This window comes from Momordica charantia (genome assembly GCF_013281855.1).
Source record: "Momordica charantia cultivar OHB3-1 chromosome 10 unlocalized genomic scaffold, Mcharantia_2.0 BLBB01000010.1, whole genome shotgun sequence".
Taxonomy (NCBI): domain Eukaryota; kingdom Viridiplantae; phylum Streptophyta; class Magnoliopsida; order Cucurbitales; family Cucurbitaceae; genus Momordica; species Momordica charantia.
Genome location: NW_028275158.1, coordinates 1,075,062 through 1,100,154, shown reverse-complemented (window position 1 = coordinate 1,100,154; position 25,093 = coordinate 1,075,062). Strand labels below are relative to the sequence as shown.

Sequence of the window (25,093 nt, the reverse complement as noted above, 5' to 3'; positions counted from 1 at the left end):
CGGACAAGCTTATTTTGTTATTAAAAGCATAGTACTTTTTGTGAAAACAAATGATATAAAATCATCTTTAGAGAATAAGATACCCCATCTCTGTCATGGTGACAAGGGGAATTTAGATAATGCCCTAAGAAAAATAATGAAAAAATAAATCACAAAGTAAAAAATAAAAGATACTACCTAATTTAGTTAGGCCTATATCAAATATACAGGGTTGCATCACATCACATATTCATTTTGAGTTCATATCTACCTTAGTTCTCCAACTCCTTAATGGCATCCACTTTTAATCGATCAATTACTATTATTATATCATAAAGTTCAAAATCTTAAAAAAAAAAAAAAATTGATTTAAATGCATGGAAAGTCGTATTATTTTGAAGACACAGAAATTAATTCTATCTAGATGGATAAGTAAAGAAAATTTTGTCTTTAAATTTACAACACGTGGTTTCTTTGATGGGATGCAATCTAACTAATTAATTTGATAAGAATTATTTTTTGCGTACTATTCTTGATGAATTATTCAACCTTTTGAATTAAACGGACAAAAATCAACAATTGAGGTACTTAATTAAGAGGGTAGAAAAGAACAAAAACCATTTGAAATCACGAACATTGGTCGATGTAGATAATGAAGTTTCAAAAATGGCTGTTTAATTATACTTTATCCTTAGTGTTGGAAGATTTGACAACATCTAGAAAAACAAAACAACTTCTTTATATTTTTTTTAACCTTAATATCATGCCCTAGAAAAGTAGCCATTTGTATAGGCCAAACAACACCACAATAGGTGAGGAAAATGAGTTTCTACAGGGAGACAAAATAGTTTCTTAAGGCCAAAGATAAACTCATCAACACAAAGAACAAAAAGAAAAGAGGGAAAGCCCCCCATTTACTAATTTATTAGCATTATCTTAACTCATAATAAATATTATCTCCTTCCATATTTTATGAGATTTGTGCTTTGAGAGTTTCGTTTAATCTGACATGCATTTGGGGTAGGAGATTTTGCTATGATTATCCACAGCAACTTACCCAAAAACTAGTGGGTTTTGTCCCTTTTTTCATCTCAAAGTGAAAGAGAAGAAAAAGAAGGGCAAAAATCTATGCTTGAGAGATAAAGCTGTCACCTTTTAGTTTTTAAATTATCAAATTCAATTCAAAGTAGTGAGAAATGGGTTCAATCGCACAGCTTTTAATTTTTAATATACTAAACAAAAGTAGAGTGTTGAATCTTAATGGGATCTTTTTGAAATCAAAATTTTCATGTGAGATTTTCGAAGAGAACATTAAAATATTAATCCTACCCAAGTGGAAATTCGTTCCAATTTTATACAATGCTTTCAAATAAATTTGTCATATATGACCTAATGATTATGATATTTATTTGGTGATGTACAACTTATATATATTTGAGTCACTCATCTACCTTCAATCAAAATTTTATAAATGTCGGGTTCTTGTGAAACTTTAGTTCAGTTTCTCAACTTTGAATTACACCCATCTAATCTCTATATAAGCAAAACCTTTATTCAATATCTCAACATAATGCAAAAATCAGTTGTATATGTTATATAGACATTTATATATAGTAACATCATTATCATTATCATTAGTATACACAATTAATTGTTGTCGTTGTGCATATCGATCACGTCCTCGTTATCATGAACATAAGCGTCATTTGTTGTATATTAATAATATATATGTTGTTAAAGAATGGAAGAAGAAGAAGAATATGGATATGGTGTGGGAGAGGAGGAGACAGAATCCAAAAGAAAGAGGCGACACAACAGAAACTGTGGGATGTTACTGTGGGCTCGGTCGTCTTGCATTTTTCAGACAAAACTTCAGCACCCATTGCCTTTGCTTCCGTGTCAACTGCCTCTTCCTTTTCAAACCCTAATTCTTTTTTTATTCTAAATTATAATCATACAATACCCTTTTTTCATATCTATAAATTAAAAAACCAACCCTTTTAATTAATGTCAGATTAATTTATAGCCATCTATTTATTATATGGTTTAATTCTCGAAAGAATAATGATCAAATTTTATTGGATTATTCATAAGAAGTGCAAATAAAGTTTCACATTAACTAAGGAACGATAAGATTATCATGGATAATACATGTGAGAGACGATATCTCTATTGGTATGAAATTTTTTTGTGAAACTAAGAACATTTAAAAATTTGGAGGATCTATTGTTATCCGAATGGGCTCCCAACAAAACTTTCTTTATGTTGGTTGGTTTTTGAATCATTAGATTAAATGTCTCTACTTTTTGTGAAATACACATGAGAAGAAGATATGTTTAGTTTTAGTCGGAAAATTAAGGAGCAGGAGATGTCAATTGTCAAAAGGATAAGTTGATGAGGAACTTGCCACTAGCATATAAATTTAATGAACCAAAATATTTGTGGCTTCTCCTTCTTTCTTTAGTAGGAGCCGTCTCAAAACTGGGTTCAAAAGCTGGCATTTTTTTCCCTTTTTAATAAAGCGATTTAGAGTCATACTCATCCCTATATGGAATCCTATAATGTTGAAGAGAATTATGCGAGGAAATAGCTGCAGAAAACTAAAAACGAAATTGCTATCCAATATAACTTTAAGATTTTGACAGGCTACGGCACCATTTGTTTGAATGTCCAAATGCAGAGCCTGTGAATTGATTCCCCTTTTACAAACAACAAATGCTTCTTCATCTTCTTTTTTGTTTGAAAACTTCAAACCGCTCAAGTGGGAACTAAGATGGCCAAATTCCAAAACTAAATCAAATAACTACTTTTCCCCCTTCCCTTTTGGCTGTAAGTTGTGGCCAATAATTTAGCTTTTAAAGTGTTCTTTTGGCCATTGTGTTTAGCATCATCTCTCCACTTTCTTTGACTTTCTAAGCAACAAGTTGGCCACTTCTTTCTTATCATCTATTGGGTCCAAGTGGGAAAGCATTCAATTCTAATCCATTTGATCACCAAGTTTTGTTGGGCTTGGGAATCAAAACTACTTGTTTGGCCCATTTCATATCTTCATAAGTTGAGGGATTTTATTCCATTTGATGAATGGATGGGCCTTGAGGTTGACCCAATGCATAGTTGGGGGCCCATGAGCTTTATACAACTGAAATTGTAGTCCATTTTTATCTTACCAAATAGCCCTTATTACCATCTTAATTTGAGGGAAAAGAGGGGAAAAAGAGAGTAAACATAATGTGAATGAGAATGAAAAAGTACTCATTAGGAATGATCTTCAACTTCACCATGATCACATCATATAACATTTCCTATTGAATATACAAGGCCAAATTTTAAAATAATAGGCATGTGTACTCTACTTAAATGAAGCTTAGATTTGAAAGACTTTAAAAACTCATTTTACTCATTTTTCTTATTTCATTTTTTATTTGAACTTTAAATAAAGGGATTGAATTTTTTGTGTACTAAGGAGGAAATATTATATGACAAAATTCAATTTATTTTTTAATTTTAATACATGTACATTGATCAATGTCTTTCTTTTAATTTAACACGTATAGTTTTTAGTTTCTTATTCATTGCTTACATTCCAAAATTCATATAAAAGCATGAATGAATAGTCACAATTAATTACACACATTTAAACAAAGCTTGGCCATTCAATAAAAATAACCCATGCTTTGCACATGAAACAGGGTGTGATACATTAAAATACAAAACATTGTTTAGATTTTGACACATATAAAGAAACATTCTACTTTTGTTTATAAGATATGCAAAACTCCCCAAATGGGATTTTTTGCAATCATCATCTTTGGTTAAAGGGAAAAAGAATTATAAATTTAGAGAGAGAGAGAGAGAGAGAGAAGAAAGTAAGATTTATGAAATGGGGCTAATTTTGGGGTAGGTGTTGGTTGCAACAAGATTTGATGGCCAAAAGTAGTAGTTGAGCTTTGTGGTTGCTAAGTTGCTGATTTGTCCATTTCCATTGCAAAAAGCCTAAGAGCATAAGCAATAATTCCCATTATAATTCTTTATAGCCATTCCCATTCATTGATTGAAGTTTGAGCTTTTTTATCATTGCCTGTTTGCTTCTTTGCTTCACAGAAAGGCAATGGAAAATAAGTCTCCACTGAAACCCAAACTTCTTCTCTGGTCACTTCACATTATTGCTTCTGAATTTGGAAAGGCTTCAAACTGTTGAAAGTTTATATCCAAAAGAGAGGCCAAAAATAATAATGATATATATAAAGAGAAAGTAGTAATCTGGTGTAATCATTCTATGGTAGCACTTAGTTACACTTGGCTTTGTATCCTTGGATGGGTTAGTTGTGTTGATTATCATAATCATCTTCATCAACAAGAAGAACAACTTCTTTTTCTTTTCTTTTTGTCAGCTTGTAGTCCCCACCAAAAGCCTTGTATAATAAAGATCATTGTTTTCTTCTGATTAACCCTTTCTGCTTGATATAGATCCTGGAAACACCCAGAAAAACAATCATTGCTTCTTAATTATAATTCTGGGTAACAGAGAGAGAGAAAGAGGGAACCTTTTTTGTGCATTTTTATGGGTTTTGAGAGAAAACAGCATTATTGTAACGGAGGAAGGTTTTGAAATTTCTGGTTCTGAAACTCAGAAACAGAGAAAAAGAATCTGCTACAGATGTGTTTTTATAAAAGTGAAAAGGGGAGAAGATACAAATGGGAGAAAAGAATTTTCAGAATGCCAAACAAGAAGAGAAGTGATGATTCACTATTGTTATAGCCCCATTTTATTTTTCTGAAGACGGGGGTGGGTGTCTAAATTTCCATCTAGATACAGTAAAGAATGGAAGACTCATCATAAAGGGGCAAACCAGCTAAATTCTGAATCCAAATCACACATCCTCACAAAATGTAATGTATGGCTCTCAGTCAAAGAATTCCCAGTTGAACCTCGGCGGGACGGGATGCTCCGATGTCGAAGAGGCCGGGGAAGAATCGAATGTCTCCCATTTTGTTGTGACCACTGTGGTGGATGTGGTCGACGACTTTCTGGCAAGCTGTGGAGGTTGCTGCTGATATGTTAGCAAATCATCGTCGATGAGGGCCGGGTTGCGTGGTGGCTGCTCCTCTAAAATTGTTGATAGCTTACTGTTGACAAAGGAAGGCCTAGTTGTTTGTCTTTGATGATTAGAACTATTGTTGTGTTGGAGTTGAGTTGGTATTTGGGATGCATCCATGGAGTTTTTGATCTTCAACATATCAAGAGTTTCAACATATTTTTGCACTCTTTTTACCTGAAAATGATCAAGTGGTTCAAAACCTTCAATTCAAGAACAGGAAAATGAATGATATGATCATAAAAAAACAGAACAGAACCTGCATTTTTCTCTGCAACTTTACATCTCCATCTCCCATAATAGCATCCAATTTAAGCAATTCATTCATCAACAAATCAATCAAATTCAGCACATCATTCTCTGCAACCTTCCCACCTTTAGAAACCACAGATTCCAAAGCAGAAACCTATATGCATTGCCAATTTTCCATTACCCACCAAACTTGGATTTCACAAAAAACAGAACAAACATGAAATGAGATTCATTCATTTTATCAAGAATTAGTTACCTGTCCCGCAAGTCTATCAACTTCCAAGCTGATTTCGGATATAGATTTGGAAGCTTTCTCCGTTTTGGCATTCTTCCTCATCTCAAGGTACCTTTTTTCTTGGCTAATTGGGTCTTCCATTAAAACAATCTTGGATTTGTTTTTGACCCCAGAAATGTCCAGAAACGCCTTTGAATCTCTCTCCTTTTTTTTGAACAACAGCTTCTGATCTTGGTGGTGCAATCCTGTAGGTCCTACCAACATCTTCTTCAATTCCCCTGCAACCCCAAAAAAACGAACCACCAAAAGAAAAATAAATAAGTAAAGCTTCAGCAGCAGCCATACTAATCAGCCTTCAATTTCGCACCGAATCAGCCCCCTAATCGTTTCGACTTCCTTTTCGGATTCTAAGGAATTTGTACAGCAAAAAAAAAATTAAAAAAGGTCGGATTTTTGGTGTTTACCAAATGTAGCTTGGGAACTGATACTGATTTCGTGGTAATTTGAGCCGTATTTGACTTTGACTCTGATGGTCGGCGGCGGAGTAGATTCCTGGTCGGAATCTGGGGTTCTCTTCTGAACAAGCATCCCCCCTGGCCGTAATTCCCAATCCATCGGCCGGGGCTCGCCGCCGGCGTCACCGACGGCAGAACTCCCTTTCATCTGCGACAGCCCTGTGGTCTTAGTCTTCATTTTCATCATCTTTGACCCAAGGACCAATCGGAAAGCGGCAGATCTCGGCGGCGAAGGAAATAATTTCCGGCGATCTGCGAAAGAAAATGAAGGACACCCAATAGAGAGAATTGGAAGTTGAGAGGGTATTGTGGAAGAATCCAGTGAGGGCAGCTTGCATTTACTGAGTTCCAAAGCAATTGCAAAAGCCACGCGTTCCAAAATAGCGATTGAGGAACCAAAATTTCCTTGTTAAATCTGAAATGGCGTTTCTCACAAGACTAAAATCCGAGGCCCCCCCTTCCCATCACTTCCCCAATAGATATCTTTGAGACAAATGTTTCTTGTTTGAGTAAAATCTGAAGAACCCAGAATCTGTCAGAGCAGAGGGAATCAGGATGCAGCCAAAATAGCCTGGAACTTACCTGGGAGAAAAATTCCCCCACTTGCGGAAGTCTCGAATTTGAAAGAACATGGAACTTGAAAGAAAAGAACCCAAGAAACTGTATCGCTCTGTTGAACTTGAAGGTAGAAGAAATGAAAAAGGGAAAAGAAGAAAGAAAATATAAAAAAAAAAAAAAAAAACGAGTGGGGAGGCCAGCTAATTTGGCTGTTGGGTACTCTGATGTCTGATCAGATATATATGTAAATGGAAAAAAAGAGAGAAAAAAAGAATGAGAATTAATAATAATAGGAAAGAAAAAAGCCGCCAAAGCTTGTGTTGGAAGTGGGTTATAAAGCAAAAGGAAAAAAAAAAACAGAGAGTAAAAGGAGTGTTAAGAGTTATGAGTTACGTATGTACGGAGGAAGTGTGTGGTCTTAATTCCAATACGTTATTCTATACTCTCCTTTATTTCTCTCTCTTGAAACCAAAGGAAAGTACCCCTCTCAAAATCTAGGGAATCAGTGAATGTTTTCGTGACGTCGGAGAGGTACAACCCATGTCTTATCCGAATGAGAGAAATCTTGAGACAATGAAAGATTGGTTAAGGAAAGACTTAAAAAAATTGATAGTACTACATGTACTAACAAGTTCTACATTTCTTTTCAGTAACTCAATCGTAAAAATTCCAAAAATTAAGCGTGTTTAACTTGGAACAATCTTTCGCGGGTAATTGTAGCCAAAAATAATGTTTTTGAAAGTAAAAAACGATGTTTTTAAGTACAAAAACTAAATGAAGGAAAAAACCTACATTAGCTAAAATGGCATTTCAACTCTAACTTTTTATTAGAACATTCATCATTAATATAAAATATTATTAATTTTATTATTATAATTTTAAAAATAATTAATTATATTTTAATAATATTATTGATATTAATTAATAATGACAAATTAAAATTAAATAATTGATCAATTAAATATAAGTTTCAAATATTTTATAATAATATCACAGCAATTAAAAAACATGTATAATTTTTTTATTATAAGTATAAATAAATAAAATAGTAAATTTGTAAAAAAAAATAATAAAAAAAGGTTAATAAATGAGAGATAATTATAAAAAAATGTAAAGTAACTACCTAAAAGGTGTGAAGTTTATGGGAAAAAAAAAAGAAGAAGAAGAAAGAAAGATGAATGGCAATGAAATTGACAGGGTAGTTTTTTTTCCGCCAAAAAAAATGATTTTTTTCTTTTCTTTGTTACTATTCAAATTTACAACTTTCTCAATGGGAGACAAGCGTAACTTGGTCCACAAAATTGATTTTATACCTATACTTTAGTAAACACTAACAAATTAATAAAAATATTTATTTTTATTCTTTGAAATGTACTTAAAAAAAACGAGGTCTCGATGGTGGGCTTGATTTTCAATCTAATTATCAAATCCCTAATTAGTTAATTTTTTTTTTCTCTTTGTCCTATCGTTTGGTTTGGTTAAGAATAATAATTCTTAAAGACAATCAAACTACTCTTCATGTTTCTACAATATTGTTGAGTCTAGACATATTAAACTCTCGTAATTTTGTTTTCTTTTTTAACTTAATAAAAAAAGATTTTTTTTAATCAAGCTAAACAAAAAATTTAAAAGAACACGAATGTATTTGATCCATTTAATGCACAAAAATTGCTAGGTATTTAACCATTTAACATGTGATTTATTGATATAAGTTACGATATTGTAACGATGGTTAGGGTATGTTTTCTTAAAACCGTCTTCTACATTTTTTTTTAATTTTAAACAATTTAAATAATCTTTCAAATGGGATGGAAAGAGGTCATTCTATGTAACTTATGGATTAAGATGAATTATTTATTAAATTTAGACACCAAACGTGTTCTTTTTTTTTCTCTAGATTTTTATTGTCTTCTCAATTGGGTATATGGTATTTTTCCAGTCATTTTTGGAAATTCAAAAGTTAGTTTAAACTTCTCAAACGTCTCTTTCATTATATATACTTATTTTTTTATGCCTTTTTTTCTTCTAATTTTCTTTATGCTCGGGATAGGAAGTTAGAAATGTTTGATTTTTCATAATATTTAATGGCCTGTGAGGTCTTGTCATTCAAAAAATTAGGATGAAAATTTATCAACTCTATATATAAACCACCACCAAAATAAATTTTTTAGTCTGAGACCTTAGTTCAATTGGTTAAGCCACATACTCTCGATTAAAAAGTCGTGAGTCCAAATCTTTACTTTCATGTGCGGTACTAAAAAAATTTAAAATAGTTTTTTATTAAAAATTCAGTAAATAATAATAAATGTTTTTTCTTTTTCAAAGGAATAAAATGGGAAAATTTATAGATCAAATAGGAATCTATTTAAACTGGTCACTGTTTTTCAACTACTCCCACTGGAAACTGATTTCTTTCTAATTAATATTTCCATATAACATTACTTTGCCAAGAAATTTAAAGAAAATCTAACAACAATATTCTTATATGAAATTAACACCCATAACTATTTCTCTCCTTTCCACGATAAGTTTTGCATAAGGTGATTGGTTTTGGTACAAAAAAACTTTCCATATAATTATATTACTAATTTTATTCTTTCTTTTCTTTTCTGAAAACGGTACCAATTTGATCTGATTTATGAATATCATTTTGTCATTTTGGAATGTTTTGGAAGCCTTGGAACTCCAAAAGCAAGATCCAAACTTTCCCTTTTTTTTTTCCTCCAGTATTTTTTTCTCCAAATTAGGGCAATTTTGAAATTTCCCAAACTTCCTTAAGTTGATTTTTTATGAAAATTTTAGAGTAAATAAAAACCACACAAACTCATTCAGATTGAAAAAATCTCACGTTTTCAGATTTTGTTATTACTTTTTCTTTGAGTACATCAACCCTGAGTGGAGTGGAGTGAGAATTCAAACTCTACGTCTTAATCCGTTATATTTAGGTTAATTTTATTATTAATTTTTGTATACTTAAAATATTGACAGAAAAACTTTTTCTATTTTTTTTTTAATTTGAACCATTACATTTGAGTTTAATCTGTTGAAAATATGATGGGAGGTAACTTTTACATATTCTAAGTAAGATAATATAGATAATATGTAGGTTTTTTAATTAATAAAGTAAAAATAATGGATGCATTATTATTATTATGATTTGAGAGTATACATTTTTTTTAGAATTAAAGTGGAAATATTTTCATATTTCGCTTTAGGCCTAATATTTAAACGTGAACTAAGATCTAAATTATCCAAATTTATAAGAATAACTCAGGCCAGTTTAGTAACAGAAATATTTTTAGTTTCTATTTTTTAAAAATTAAACTTGATCACAGGAATTTACTCATCTAAAATTCTTTATTATTTTATGAAATGCTTTTGAAATGTCAAGCAAAAATTTTAAAATCTAAAATCATAAAAATGAAAAATGCGATAATTACATTTGGCAGTGGGGCCCGGTAGACAGAAGGGCGCCACATCTACGTGGCTTGGTCTGACGAATTGGCAACCACCACCGACACTCCGGAGCGTGCAAAACACGTGTCGACTATCCATTGGGCAGAAAAGTCATTTTGCCTGTGGGAGGTCAAATCAAGAGTTTATCCCATGCGGACGTGGTTTCGATGGTGACGTTGCAACCTACTATATTCGTTGACTCTTAATTATTCATCCAATTATAATATTTTAGTTGTTTTATTATGACTTGACCTCTTATTAAACTATATACTTTACACCTTTTTTTTTTATATTCTAATACTTTTATAACAATATTTCAATTAATTTGTATGCTGTCGGTGCACTTGGAAATAGCATTTTCTACCCATTTGGTAAATTTCTTTAAAAATGACCATAAATAATATCACTTTTTATTTCCTATATATCTAAGCTATTAAGTAATCATTTGTTCTTAATTTCAAAACGTTTTTAATATCTCTAATCTAGCTTAATTAGTTTCAAAACGTATGGTTAAAAAGAGGTTATATGTTGAAGGCATCGACCCTGTTTTAGAATCTGTGAAAGTAATCGAACTTAATTTGTCTAATCCTTCGTTACTTGTCATAGTGTAGAATAAGGCAATTTTGGAGGAAATTATTTTCCTTCAAATTCTAAAGAAATGTGTCATAATTGACAAGATCACTTCATTAGTTAAAGAGTCTTCCCGACGTCATTTAATGAGGTTGGGGATGTTGTGACTTTTGGAGGAGGTGTTTAGTGGGCTAAATTTTGTTCATGTTCCTAGTTCTTTGAATAGGCAAGTCGACTCTATATTTTTTATGTAATGTTTTTTAAAATAGTCAAAGATATGAATCTTTTTTTTTCTAAGTGGGAGGGTTTGCATCTTACCCACATTTTTTTAATGTTAAACTCTGAAATCTACCAAAAAAAAAAACTGTTTAATTGTTTAGGTTGAAAAATCAGTAAATCGATGGAATTATGATGATAATTTGATTTTTGTTCAGAATTCAAATGGAGTTTTATTTTATCAATTATGATATATGATTTTATTTCGTACTTTATTAATTTTCACAATGTCGAGTCACCAAATACCAATTATTGATTTAAAAAAAACCCCCAATTATTGAATAAGTTTGATTCGTTTGGAAAATATCAGATCAAAAAACAAAATCAAATCATATCTTTTTCCTTTTTCTGAGTGGATGGGTTAATTTTAATTTTAAATTTTCCATTTTACCCTTTTTCGACTCCCACTTATTCTAAATGATTGATGAATAACCAAAGCATGTAATTATAAGATTAAATATCTAAAGCTAAAACATGCAACCAATTAGGGGGGGAATTCTTCCAAAGTACAAAAAAGAAATATTTGTATAAAAGAACTTTAATTAAGTAATAACCCAATTACAAGTCATAATTATTTGTACTAACACTGTCAATTTTAAATTTTTATACTATTTTTAGAGGGGGAGAGGATTTAAAGATTGAAATTTTATTTCCCTTTCTTTATGTGGGGGATGGAAAGATAATGATGTTGATATAATGCAAAACTAGAAAATAAATTATTTTATTGAAATGGAAATGGAAATGGAAATCTCTCTCTCTCTCTCTCTCTCTCTCTAGAGGAGTGGTTGGGTTTGAAAGGTTTATTTTATTTTTGGAAGTAAGAAGAACAATGATGGAAATGTGTAGTCTAGTGGATTAATTTGAACCGTTGGATTTGCTTACTTTTCATCGGTCAAATCTGAGGAATCATAGATCAAAGAAACATATATAAATATTTTTTTTCTATATATAAAGTCCTATATACATAGGAAATAAGTAAGATTGATATCTTATTTATTTCAATCCGTCCTTGTTGTTTAGTCTTAAATTATTTGTTTTCCTCAAACTCACATGTCAATTTGGTATTAATTTTGATAAAAATCAGGTTCAATTATACAAATCTATATAGCTCACCTATAATTTTTAATACCTTCCTCTTCCAATCATATAATCTTATTCTATTTCTCTTTCATTTTTTTCTCTTCAAAACCATCCTGTATTTTTTTCAGTACAACAATATGTAGGGTAGAATTTTGAATACGAATTTTTGTTCATGTTTTAATCCTTTAAATTATATTCAGGTTGGAAAAATAACACCATCCTTTATATTTAAAACTACGGAGTATATATATATATATATATATATTTTAACCGAGGATAGTTCAAAAACGGCTATAAAAACCTTCTCTGATAAGGCTTCAATAGGAAAATATTGTCAATAATATGGGACAATAGAGCGCAATGCATAAAAACAACTACCCATTATAATTTGATCTTACATTCCTGCGAATGTTCAACTTAAATAATAATAAGGTTAAAAAATAATTTTGATTCCTATGCTTTAATAATATTAGTTTATAATTATTTAGTCCATATACTTTTTGATTGGAAATAATTTCATCTTTGAGCTTTAATATTAGTTCCTATAAATTAAAAATTGTAACAATTTAATCTTTACCAGTAAAAAATCTATCAAAATTAAGTGTCGGTTCTTATTACATATAACAATTTAATATTTGTAATTTATAAATAGGTTTGGCCTCTTGTTAGTTTATGATCCATCATATAAAAAAATCTTATTAAATTTCAACTATATTTTTCACAATAGAAACTAAAGTATTACAAATTTTAAACCATATAATCCAATTTATTATATATTAAAGTTTTTGAATTAAATTGTCACCGAAAGTACATGAAACCAGATCATTGCAAATTAAAATTTATAAAATCGTTAATTGTATCGGGATGGTCGGTACTTTTAACATAAAAATATTACAACTTTTTTGTTTTTGTTCGATCCTTATCTTCATAAGTGATACGAGCATGATCAAGACACTTCTTTCTCCTCTTTTTGTTAGGAGTTTCGTTATCCCATCACCACATTTTGTTGTATTCAACCAGAGAAAAGATATATAAATATAAGAGAGAGAGAATAGCCAAAATCTGATTTGGAGTAAAAAAATCTCACACCCATTAATTACATTACATTTTCTCAAGAAAATTGATATCCTATCGTTGTCGCATGGGATCAAATTGGCACATCACAAACACAAAAACCTTATCAAACGAAGACATAAGGGTAAGGTGAAAATGGGCTTATCTTCTTGTGGGAATTAGACCCATTTCAGCTGCGGAGAAGAAGAAACAGAGCTTTGAAACCAACAACAATGGCGGCCCTGGGTTGCCAATTTCCCTTTACAGTGTATAGAAACTCAGAGAGAAAGAGACCCAACTCTTCAATTCTCTGCTCGGTTCAACCATCTCAGAGTCAGAGCAATATCAAGGTGACCCAACAGCACTCTCTAATAAATCTCATTGTTCTGTTCAACACCAAATATTCAATTTTTTCTTTTGGATTAAAACAGGTAATTATAAATGGAGCAGCAAAGGAAATTGGAAGAGCTGCAGTTATTGCAGTGACAAAGGCAAGAGGAATGGAGGTTGCTGGTGCTGTTGATTCACACTCTGTAGGAGAAGACATTGGAAAGGTCTCTCTCTCTCTCTCTCTCTCTCTCTCTCTCTCTCTCTCTCTCTCTCTCTCTCTCCTCTGTGTGGTTTTGTTGTTTAAACTTCTAAGTTTTACTGATCCGTATGAGTAAAATTAGGTGTGTGACATGGAAGAACCTCTGGAAATACCCATATTAAATGATCTCACCATGGTTTTAGGCTCAATATCTCAGGTACTAAAACTTAATGGCATGTCTGGTTTAAGTCTCAAAAGTTTTACTATTTCATTGCTAATTTGCAGTCAAAGGCAACAGGAGTTGTTGTTGATTTTACCGAACCTTCTAAAGTATATGAGAATGTGAAGCAGGTAGCTAGAATCTTCATATTTCTTCCTCAATGGGCAAACATCAAACTTTTTCTTCTTCTAGAAATGTTCAAATCCCAAAAGTTCATCCTTCTGATTTGCTTTGTTTTCAAATTAGGCAGCTGCATTTGGCATGAGAAGTGTGGTTTATGTGCCCAGATTAGAAGTGGACACAGTGGCTGCATTATCCAACTTCTGTGAGAAAGCTAGCATGGTGAGCACAGGGTGAGATTTTAATTCAACCCTCTCTCTCTCTTCTCTCTCTCTCTCCCTGTATGAATGCTTTTATGGTTCTTGTTACAGGGTTGTCTTGTCGCCCCAACTCTGTCCATTGGTTCTATTCTTCTCCAGCAAGCTGCAATTTCAGCTTCATTCCATTACAGCAATGTAGAGATTGTGGAATCCAGAGAGAATGCACAGGTTATCCAATTACATCATCAACTATTTACTCTTTCAGTTTCAGGGGGAAAGAAAAATAAGCATTACCTTTCCATTTCATCGTCTTTAAACAAGGCTTCGTGACCTTTGTCATTAAATACGACAAATCAACATGCCTTCTTCTCACTCACCTACATTGGGTTAGTTAAACATCTGAATCAAGTAAACAACTTTTAGCCTTCCCACTTTCATTTGTGTATTAAAAATACCATTGGAAGGTTAGAGAGAGAGAGAGAGAGAGAGAGAGAGAGAGAGAGAGAGAGCAGTAAATGTGGCAGATGGACATTAAATACTGACTTTTTGGGTGGCAGGATCTGCCATCTTCAGATGCAGCCCAAATAGCCAACAACCTCTCAAACTTGGGCCAGATCTACAACAGAGAAGATATTTCAACAGAAGTTGTGGTAAGCTGACTCCATATGAGTAGTCTCTGCCTCATTTAATTTGATGGATCAGTACTCATTAAGAATAGAGAGACAGAAGGTAAAAGTAAAATATGAGACCACTGAATTCTCTTAACTTTCACATCATATAACTATCTTTTAATTTCAAAGAATATGAGAGAAAAAACTTATGCATATGACATGAATTAAAGAAATTTGACCAACAAGAACCCAACTACATGTACAAGATTGGCGTAGAACTTCTAGAAATATGATGAGAATTCATCATACTGATGGCTAAGACATCAAACTTAGAAACCCATGTAAAGGACTAGCTTGCTTATTTTGCCTTTCTCCTTGCAAGGCAAGGGGTCAAGTTGTTGGAGAAGATGGAGTTCGAGTTCACAGCCTAGTCCTTCCAGGACTTCCTTCCAGCACCAATGTCTACTTCTCTCGCCCGGGAGAGGTGAGTACAAGATTGTGTTTCTATCCTCATCTAACTAAAATTAAGAAATTCCGTGAGCTCAAGCTGTAGCATATGGTGAATTTTATCTTTTCAATTCATTCTGAAACGAGACTGGTTGGTTTTTTCCTTCTCCAACACTTACCCTGGCTTGCATCACAGGTTTACACTCTCAAACATGATATCATAAATGTGCAATGCCTCATGCCTGGCTTGTTATTGGCAATTAGAAAGGTGGTGCGCCTTAAGGTACCTCAACACACGACAATATATACATCTTCAATTTTCTTGAATAATCTTATTCATCCAGTATTGAAAATGTCAGACTGTTTCCTTTCTTTGCTTCTGTGTCAGAGTTTGGTGTACGGCTTGGAGAAATTTTTGTGAAGCTTCAACCCATTAGCCCAATCTCTGCTATTCATTCGACAGAGCGACCATCTCAGCCTGTTTACAAAAAGGAAAGTTAGGAGCTCAAGCCAGAGAGAGATTTGAAAGAAAATTTTTGTTTTTCATTTTCCTTTGTGTACATGGAAAACTTAAAATTATTTAGTTCTTCAAGAGGGGTTATAGTCCAATGTTTTTTATTTCCTTATCATTCTCTGCCCAATTACCCATCTCCAGAAAACTTCAAAATTTGCTGCCGCTAACAACACACCCGCTCTGAGATTATGACAACCTCAGTGTCTATATTTCAACCCAACAATGACTTAAATATCCTAATTGGCATTAGCTAAACCAAGTTGGAATGTCAATCTAATTTTCAGTTTAATGGGAAAGAAAGAACCATTAAGAAATGGTTACTAGGAGCCAGCTAAAATGGCCTCACTTTATATACTTTTTCAAGGTACATTTTTTTTCACGTGAAAACACAGATTCTAATGGATTCGTACATATTTCGTCCTATAGTTTACATTTGAGGAAAAAGAGTTGCGGTCAACAGATCAGGCCAGAAAAATCAGTGGATCTCAAAAAACTTTGATACTGCTACTTGTTCAAACTCTCATGCCAAGAATCTGCTGGGCATCTGTTCCATACAAATTCACAACAACCATTCATTTGATTGTCCAAGTGAAAACTTCACATCTATAAGATGGGTGGAGGATATTACAAATTTTGATTCCACATTCCATGATATCTCTACAAAAAGGCAGGTTCCTAGAACAATATATTTTGGAGAAGATTACAAAGCACTTGCCATGGCCTAATGATAATGAGGAAAAAAGAAAAAGCACTGATATATAGATTTTTCCTTCTCAAGTTTCTGGGTAAACTCAAAATTAATCTGTCTTATATCTGCAAAAAGAAGTACCGGACCATGCTCATGACCTCAGATAATTGCACATGCCAAAAGCTAAAAGATATAGAAGAGAGTCATTACTTAGTTCCCCATGAATTTCAGAGTATGTCCCTATCTATGAACTTGTTTGCAAGAGCTCTTATCCAGGCTCTGTCTTTGTCGCTAAAGGCATAACTTAAACTTGAAGCCAGCAATATGAATCCACCAATCTTTTCCATCTTGTTGCCACTTTGTTTCACTGGCTGTACTAAAACTGAGCGAGTGCCATTGGGCAGCATTTTCCAGAGTTCAGAATCTGAAAAAAGTTGTGAAAACCTTGAAAGGTTTCATAGAAAATCATGGTATTCGTTAAATTTACTATCAGTGCATGTATAAATCAGAGAACAACCAGGAGTAACACCTCATCACCACAAGGAAAAGAAACCAATATGACTTTGAAGATTACTTGAAATTTTGATATCGGTTGATAATCAATACCTGAATCTTTTAAAGGGTAGATATCCCTTGGATACCCCCATCTAATATCCCATCTCACTCATGGCTTCTCTCCTTTCCAAGCAACATGCACGAGTTACATGAGTGAGCCAACCCAACTAACTAATAAATACTGTGCTCTCTGCCCCTCTCCCTTTAACTCGTTTTCTCTGGTAAACATGTATTACCGGTGGCCTATCATTACAACTTCAAATAGAATATAGAAATTCAAAATTAGCATTATCTGTCTTCAACCTAATTTATCAATTTATTCCTCTGTCAGCATCAGGGACTCTTTAAGAAGAAAACAAGATTTTCTCCATCAATTATGGTGGTTTCTAACACATTCTTTAATGTGCAACTAGAAGGCAAAAGGACCTTGATGAAAACACTATCAACGGCTAAGCTCATCATATACCTGAAATCTGAGGGAAATAGAGGTCATCATTTAATGCAGACAGACCAATGCTCTGAAGCTGCTCCTCAAACCAGGCAACTAAATCTGCTCCGCATATATCATTTGGACTATTCCAGTATCCTCGAACACATAATTCCCCTCGAATTTGTATTAACTGATTCCAAAGATAAGAAATGATTCAAATATTAAAACTTGGATTAAAACTTGGTCAGCATCAAGTTAAGCTAAATAGTTTAATCTTTTGAATATAGACTATAGTGCATTCTCTTTCTATATGTTTGTGAAGTAAAATGTACGCGACACAAAATTGAGAGATACCACTGATATACTATTTGTATTGCGCAGCAAGATGTATGTTGCCCAAGCCAAGTCTTCCTTTACATTATCTGATACATTTTGAGACAGGACAAATATTTGCTCAGTGCCTTCAGGCAGGCTAGCTTCGCCTGATGGAACTGCACCCTGCAATCAGAGAGTTCTTTTTCTTGTTTCAATTATCTAAGCAGTAACCATTGCCCATGCAAGTGTAGAGCCAATTAGATTGGATATCTATTGACTACTATTTAAATGAATTGACAGTTTGACATGTAGAGCAATCAATCGAAAAGCAAAAACAGGACTCTAGTTACTGTGGGGGAGAAATAGTCTCAATGCTTCAATTAGACATGAACATGGTGCCTTGATTAAGTTACCCTAAGACTCAAGTCAGCAACTTGTGGAATGCTATGATGCTAGAATTGAGAAGAAGCATGTCACAATGGCCTCGTCAATGATGTGAGAAGATATTATTTAATAAAAAAGGTCATGTGGGCAACCTTAATCAAAATAATTTAAGAAGGTGGTGAGACTCTTTTTTGTTGTATGGTCCTATATTTGAGCAAATAAGTCATTATCAGATATGAAAAAGGCTAGATGTTGAGATATGAGGTGACATTTGAGCTGAACAGATGTAACAAGAACAGGATGTTAGAGAATAATTTAGCAATGATAGAGCTTCTGTCTACAGGGATATTCCAAGATGGGCTCTACAAGTAGAAGCATAAGAAGACTAAAATTATTGAGGTTGATGAATGACAAACCTATTCGAAGTCAAGAGAGGATGGATCGTATTTGAGAAGAATTGGGCTGAACAAGGCATCCAGAATCTTTGAACTTACATAGGATTGTTGATGGCCATCCATCCAACCCAAACGTCTAGAAAGACATCACTCCTTCCTTTTTAGATTTCTAGGTCCCTAGGTTTGGAGTTCATTCACAAATACTGTCACATACTGACACAAGTTCTTCTCAATCTAATCTCCAGTACTTAAAGTCCTACACGAGAACAAAATCATGAAATTTTGATTACTAAGTATTCCCACATCACGGCCTCAGTGCTAGATTTTCCGATCATCATTAAGGACATTCTCACTTTACAATTTCCATCTCATATTTTTACTCCTCGTCAGTCTCTACTTAGAGTACTAACTTTCCCCCATCAATACATACTGGGGGATTGGCAGACAGTGGCAATGCTAAGGACTACATAAACCAGCAGTTTCAAGGACCTCTAATCCTCCTTTTTGAGGTTAACGGAAATTTTCAGTAAGTAGAGGAAGGGAATGAAAAAAATAACGAAAGTAAGCAGAACAATAATGTAATATGTTACCTTAAGAAACTTTCCCAAGTAGGGGAGTGCAATAGAAAATGCTGCCAAGGAAAGGCCTAAAGCCTCAGTCCTCTACGAGCAATTAAAATCACATCAAATAGCAGAAATAATCAAAACCCAACGAGAATCTGAAAACAAAGGCGTTTCCCAAAATTGTGTGTGCTTACTAACTGCGCTGGGGTGGTGGGAGCAGCTGAATTCGAACCAAAAAAGTGGTTCAGGAGAAGAAGTGAACCAAATCCATAACCGATCCATCTAGGTAAGTAAGACTCGTCCAATCCAGGAATCCCTGAACCCCAAAGTACAACGAAATGTTACACACAAAGTTTTCACTGCTTCCCAAAGCCCCAAATTCTCTAATTGCATCAGAAAATGCCGAGAGAGAGAGAGAGAGATACCGAGCGTGAATCGAAGGACAGAGAGATTAAGTTGCTGATTAGCCGAGTTCTTAGAATCGTCGAGACGAGCAGAAACTGCTGGAGCCTTCAGCCTAGTTTTAGCGCGAAATCGGGGAGTGGATGTCAACCGAATTAACGGGTTGGGAGAGAGAATTGAGCCGGTCATGATTGGCAACCGAGAAAACGAATTACATTAGAAAATCTCTAAATTTCAGTATTGAGGGTTTGTGGGCTGGAGCTGGACGCTTCGCTGTTTGATCCACATCCAAACCCCTTCAATCTGTCTCAATTTGACGAACTTGTTTACAGATTACATTATCTCTGGGCTCGATGCAGAATTTTAATCAAATTGAAACTTATGTTTATAATAAGTATAAATAGAAAAAAATCTCCCTAATATACTTCCTTATTCGACAAATTGGAGTTGGTTCTGTTGAACATTCATTTGTTCTAAAATTTTCACGTACATTGTAGTATGATATGATCTAGATTTGATTTTTGGGCCAACAATACAAACAAATTTTTAAATATATGTGTAGTATGTGTGTATTAATATATATTTACATGGCACCTTTTTTTTAAATAACAATACTGCCTTTATGAAATATAAAAAATATGGACAATCATAACCTAACTCAATTGGATAATGTACATATTATGGATTAAAATAATAAAATATATAGAGAGAGAAAATTAACTTGTTATAGGGCGTGGACAATATTGCAAACTCTTCTCACATCCTTTTTGTTCGGTCACTCGAAGATTATACTAATATGATTTGTTTGGGTCGTGACCCTACTACTTTTTCAATGGAACTTACACAAATCTACGATCGTGTGATATTGTTCACTTGAGCATAAATTCTAAAAGTTGCACTTTTTATTTTCACCCAAAATAGCATATATCACTTAAGATAAAATATCGTATGATAATGGAAATGTCTAATGGTAGATTTTCCGTTTTATTATCTAGTTAAAATAAGACTTTTACCGCATTAAGAAAAAAAGAAAAAGTAAAGATCCATTTGGTAACGTTTTTGTTTTTTGTTATTGTTTTCAAATTTTATTAAAATACTTAAGCATTTTGCAACTAAATATGTTTATTGTTTGTCATACGGAAACATTCTCAAAATTCTATAAAAATTTCAGAAACAATCAAAACAAATTTTTTATTTTTTATTTTTGTTTCCAATTTGTTACAATACATAAATATAAATATTATGTTATCATCCTTGAGTTCATGAGGGTTGAACTATACAATTCTATTTTTCTTTACTAAAAATTAATACAAAATGTTACCAAACGAGCCATAAATAACTCAAAGTCTAAACAAATTCACGTTATGAAGTCACACTCGTCATTGTCAGTCAACTAAGTAGGGCCTGAGGCCCCCTGCGAATCCGAAGTATTATTCATTCTTCAAAATTTAAGAAGAATTTTTGCTTTTTTGCATTATTTATTTTTTCTTTGCCTGCATGTAGTCTTGATAAATTAGAAAACTTTATCAAACACGTGTTTCGTTATATACAAATTTCCATGTATTTTCTTTTTGGGGAATATGAAATTCATAAATCTAAAATCTCTCTTTTTCTGCAAAGGATATCTATGAGATATCTCGATACCCAAAAATATGATAACTTGTACCCTCGAAAGCGCAAACCTCGAAACATGAGTGGATATAACAAAATTTCATGCACATTTTCAATATTTTAATATACCACAAATAATTGGGATATGTTAAAGATAAATATATCTTATATTTTGCTCCAAAGTTTTGAAAATATGCTTTTGGCACCTTTAATTCTCAAAATTTTATCAAATTTCATACTTGTTTGACTTACCTCTTCAATTATATAAAAAACAATAGGTATTTTAACTACTATACTTATACCTAATTGAGATAAGTTGTAGATTCAAATACACCCCTTTTTATTTGTGATTTAATATTACATTAAAAAATTATATAATTTTCAATAAATTAGACATGCTTTCTAAATTATTTTATTTGTATCTCTATTGTTGCGATGAATAAGAAAGAAAAATTGTTGTCTCTCACACAAATAATTTGATTGTATATTGTTGTCTACAAATTTGGGGAGTGGAAAAATCCTATTGATATGAAAATGAAAGAAACCTAGAAGTTTACAAATATAGTAAAGAAGAGAAAAAAAAAATCAAAAGTTGGATTGATTACAGCACCAAGAATCAAACAATGTGTCAAAGAATCCTTTCTTTTTCACAAAAAAGTTCAAGAAAAAGCAAGCAACATCTTATCTTCCCTTTACACCTATTTTGCTTTTCATTATTTACATTAATATTCTCTTTTGAAATTCTACCACCGTTACTTTATTATCACATAGGAAAAAAAGAAACTTTTTCTTTTAATGTTGCATCATAGGTTTTCTTTTGCTATTATAGATCTGATATTTAATGGGTATTCATGTATATCGATTCAAATGGAGTTGTGATTAGATGGAGTATGTGTGTGTAAATAATTGTCTTAAAATATATACAAATTTATATTATTAATGAATTTGGTCAACTTGCAAATAAATTTAAATTTCTAAATATAGTAATGCTGGAAATAAGAAATGGGTTGATTAAAATATTGTATGTTATTGTAAATTGTACCATAAAGCATGTTAAAACTAAAAGCAACTTGGTATTTGTTTCAAAGAAATTCCCTATTTTGAATTTTATTGTTTAAAACATAAAGGACAAATTGTTGCTTTTGCTTTCTAAACATGAAAATTAGTGCCTCCTCACATCATGGTGGATGGTCAATTAAAACTTTGTGGTAGGCCACCTCCATTCCTTTGAAATTCATATTTTAAATCAAATGAAAAGATTGCACTATTATACATCGATAGTTTTTTATTTTAATAATATTACACTACAAATATAAGTAAGGATTTGAATGGCAAACTATAAACAATTTTTTAACAGCACTATATATAAACTGCTATGATGCAATAGTTAAAAATTATGGAGTAAAAATCATTTTTAACCAAACGAAATTATAAATTAAAAGGATGTTTGGTTACTAAATTTTTTTTTGAATACAACATGTTGAGGAGCGGATTCAAACTCACAACCACTTGGTTGGAGATATATGCCAATTACCGCTGAGCTATGCTCAGCTTTGGCTATTTGATTACTAAAATTAATAATTAAAGTGTTTTAATTATAATTAAATTAGAGAGAGATTCGATCACTATCGTTATAATTGAAATTTATTTGAAGAATATAATCCGTCAAAACTAATTATTAGTTGTTGAGATAATAGCATAGATTTTGGGTCCAAATTGTTATTATACTAATAGTTAGAGAGTGTAAAATTCTTTTAACACGGTTGCAAAAATTAATCAAATTAAAATTCCATGAATAATATCTTTGCAATATCCAGAAAGCGGAGGGTAGTTCTTTATACAAATACTTTTAAGTTTTAAATAAATAAGAAATTGGTTTGGAAAAAAAAAAAACAAGAAAGGAATTAAATAAAGGGCCATACCAAACAAGCAATCATTTGATGGAGCTCATTGACTAGACCTTTTGCCCTTTTTCCAAGCAACTCAATGTGAGAGAGCAATGAAAGGTTGTTCATTGTACCTACCTTAAAATATCTGCCTAAATTAATTTTCTAACATTTTGTCTCCCATTTTTATTATTTTTTTTTTAATTAAGGTTGTTAAATTTATTTGTATGGGTTGAAATTAAATACTAAATTGATTAGTAGGGTTGAAATTCAAAAAGTTGTTGATACAAAAATTTATTGATATAGTTCACTTATTTTGAGTTTATACCGAGATTTAACGTGATAATAATATTAGTTTTATTGAAAATATGTAATTAATTAATTGATGTTTCATGTGTCACTTATAAAAGTAAACGAACACATTGGTCATGTAAAGTGTCAGGGAATGACATGATGTATAATGTCAAATAGGAGTACAATTTAAAGTATTTCTTACTTGTACTAATTATCTCAAGTTCATTTATGGTGCCCGGTCTAAACCAAACATGTCAAGTTGCTAATTGCTTCTAGGGTAAAAAACTTTTGTTTGCCTTAGTGGGGTTAAATTGAGATATGATGTGCGATTAATTATATTGACCTCGTGGTCGACTTACTATTCCGTACTCGAGAGAGTAATACTAGAACTTTCAAAGTGCGGTTTTATTTTATCATTTGTAATTGGGCTAACATAGTCTTGTTGGTGAATGAAAATTAGTAAATTGAAATTAAAAGTAGTATTTTTTATACCTTAAAGTAATCAATCAGTATATTTCAAAATTATACATAGAAACAAACTTCACTAAAACAACTATTTTCAAAAGCAATATCAAATTACTCTCAATTCAACGATCAAACAATTAATTTCTAAAGAACTTTAAGAAATTCAACCACATTTGGATCAACATTGATGTTCTCTTAGAAATTTTGATCTTCGTGTCCAACTTCGTAAAATTAATATTATAAGTTACACTTTACAATGTAATCTATAAATTTGATAAAAAAAAATTCACCGAGATATATAAATTATCAAAGCATTGCAATTTAAAAGTATTTTTTTGTAGTTCAATGTATGCCTAAATAGTAATATAGGGGACGTTATAATTTTCACGCATTTAACTTACATAAAAAAAATATATATGTTTCTCTAATTTGATTTGTATAACATTTCACCTTTACCATATGTATTTATATTAAAATAACAAACAAAGCTTCAGAATGCATCCGGGCAAAGTTTTTCATGAACATCAAGGATTTACTCTACAAATCTTATTGTTACTGTGCCAAACAATCTAACTAGTTAAATTTCTACCTTCTACAACATTTAAAAAAAACGCTGATAAATAAACATTTAAGTTTTATCAAAGAAATTATCTCAATATCTTTAATTTAATATGGAAATTAAGGGTTTTGGTAACTTTTATGCCCAAATTTAGTTTTAAATGTTATTATATTAACACCTACACGTTTATTTTATTCTAAATTTCTAACCACACATCTAGATTTGCCATTTGTGTTAATCGTTAAAATTACTTGAATAAATGTACTAAAATAATTTACTCTAATAAATGTTATATTCATGTGAATAAATAATGTGACAAACATATTTGTTTTTTTAGTATAACACGTTGGAGAAGGTATTTGAACTCACAACTTCTTGGTTGGAAGTATATCAATTATTGTTGATAAACTTTAACCTTTTTTTGCACGGTTTATTAAATTATACCGTTCATCATTCTTAGAAATAATACTTCTGAAAAGTCATGGTGAAATAAAATTATATATATTTAGTCTAAAATTTATAAGCGGTATAAGATTTTAATTTTTTTAAAATTGCAGACCAACCTTTGCAAATATTCAAAATTAATCTATATCGTACAGTGGAATTACACGTGGTATTTGAAGTTTAAATCTCTATCCATTAGCCGTGATTGAAAATATCCCCTCGAAAATCTATGCTCACGTTGTTTAAGAATCATACCGCTGTCCAATATATGAGAGACACGTCACGTAATATTGCCTGCAAAAGTACAATACGACCCCTACATATTTTCCGAAATTAAAAAAATGACCCCACATCAATGAGGTGGCAGTCGGGGATGTTTTACATCGATGGG

The 25,093-nt window shown here is 32.0% G+C and overlaps 3 protein-coding genes and 1 long non-coding RNA gene across 8 annotated transcripts; 1 reads left to right on the top strand and 3 right to left on the bottom strand.

Annotated features, from left to right (window-relative positions):
• Positions 1-3,973: 3,973 nt before the first annotated feature.
• Positions 3,974-6,859, bottom strand: BAG1 (BCL-2-associated athanogene 1). 2 transcript variants are annotated; one of them, XR_015788487.1, is made up of 5 exons: positions 6,027-6,859; positions 5,584-5,840; positions 5,335-5,481; positions 4,830-5,252; positions 3,974-4,449 (listed from the first exon to the last, which is right to left on the bottom strand). XR_015788487.1 is itself a non-coding variant. In XM_022285635.2 (4 exons), the coding sequence occupies exons 1-4, from the start codon at positions 6,262-6,264 to the stop codon at positions 4,884-4,886; spliced, it is 1,011 nt and encodes a 336-aa protein (XP_022141327.1). In that variant the 5' UTR covers positions 6,265-6,857; the 3' UTR covers positions 4,616-4,883. The 2 variants fall into 2 exon arrangements, 1 of the variants encoding a protein (XP_022141327.1); XM_022285635.2 differs by lacking the exon at positions 3,974-4,449 and having other exon boundaries at positions 4,616-5,252; positions 6,027-6,857.
• Positions 6,860-13,116: 6,257 nt separating this feature from the next.
• CRR1 (Dihydrodipicolinate reductase, bacterial/plant) lies at positions 13,117-15,826 on the top strand. The gene is made up of 10 exons (XM_022285394.2): positions 13,117-13,420; positions 13,502-13,624; positions 13,742-13,816; positions 13,885-13,950; positions 14,066-14,161; positions 14,251-14,367; positions 14,697-14,789; positions 15,133-15,234; positions 15,394-15,480; positions 15,586-15,826. The coding sequence occupies exons 1-10, from the start codon at positions 13,304-13,306 to the stop codon at positions 15,616-15,618; spliced, it is 909 nt and encodes a 302-aa protein (XP_022141086.1). The 5' UTR covers positions 13,117-13,303; the 3' UTR covers positions 15,619-15,826.
• On the bottom strand, positions 13,632-14,676 carry LOC148208364 (uncharacterized). Its single transcript, XR_015788404.1, has 2 exons — positions 14,434-14,676; positions 13,632-14,302 (listed from the first exon to the last, which is right to left on the bottom strand). It is a non-coding gene; the product is annotated as an uncharacterized LOC148208364 (long non-coding RNA).
• HCF208 (chaperone (DUF2930)) lies at positions 14,870-19,839 on the bottom strand. Of its 4 annotated transcripts, none has more exons than XM_022285398.2 (7): positions 19,467-19,834; positions 19,236-19,357; positions 19,069-19,140; positions 17,739-17,882; positions 17,421-17,574; positions 16,610-16,823; positions 14,870-16,524 (listed from the first exon to the last, which is right to left on the bottom strand). In XM_022285398.2, the coding sequence occupies exons 1-6, from the start codon at positions 19,630-19,632 to the stop codon at positions 16,627-16,629; spliced, it is 855 nt and encodes a 284-aa protein (XP_022141090.1). In that variant the 5' UTR covers positions 19,633-19,834; the 3' UTR covers positions 14,870-16,524; positions 16,610-16,626. The 4 variants fall into 4 exon arrangements, with proteins under 4 accessions (XP_022141090.1, XP_022141089.1, XP_022141091.1 ...); XM_022285397.2 differs by having other exon boundaries at positions 14,870-15,675; positions 19,467-19,831; XM_022285400.2 differs by lacking the exon at positions 14,870-16,524 and having other exon boundaries at positions 16,630-16,843; positions 19,467-19,839.
• Between the last annotated feature and the right edge of the window lie 5,254 nt (positions 19,840-25,093).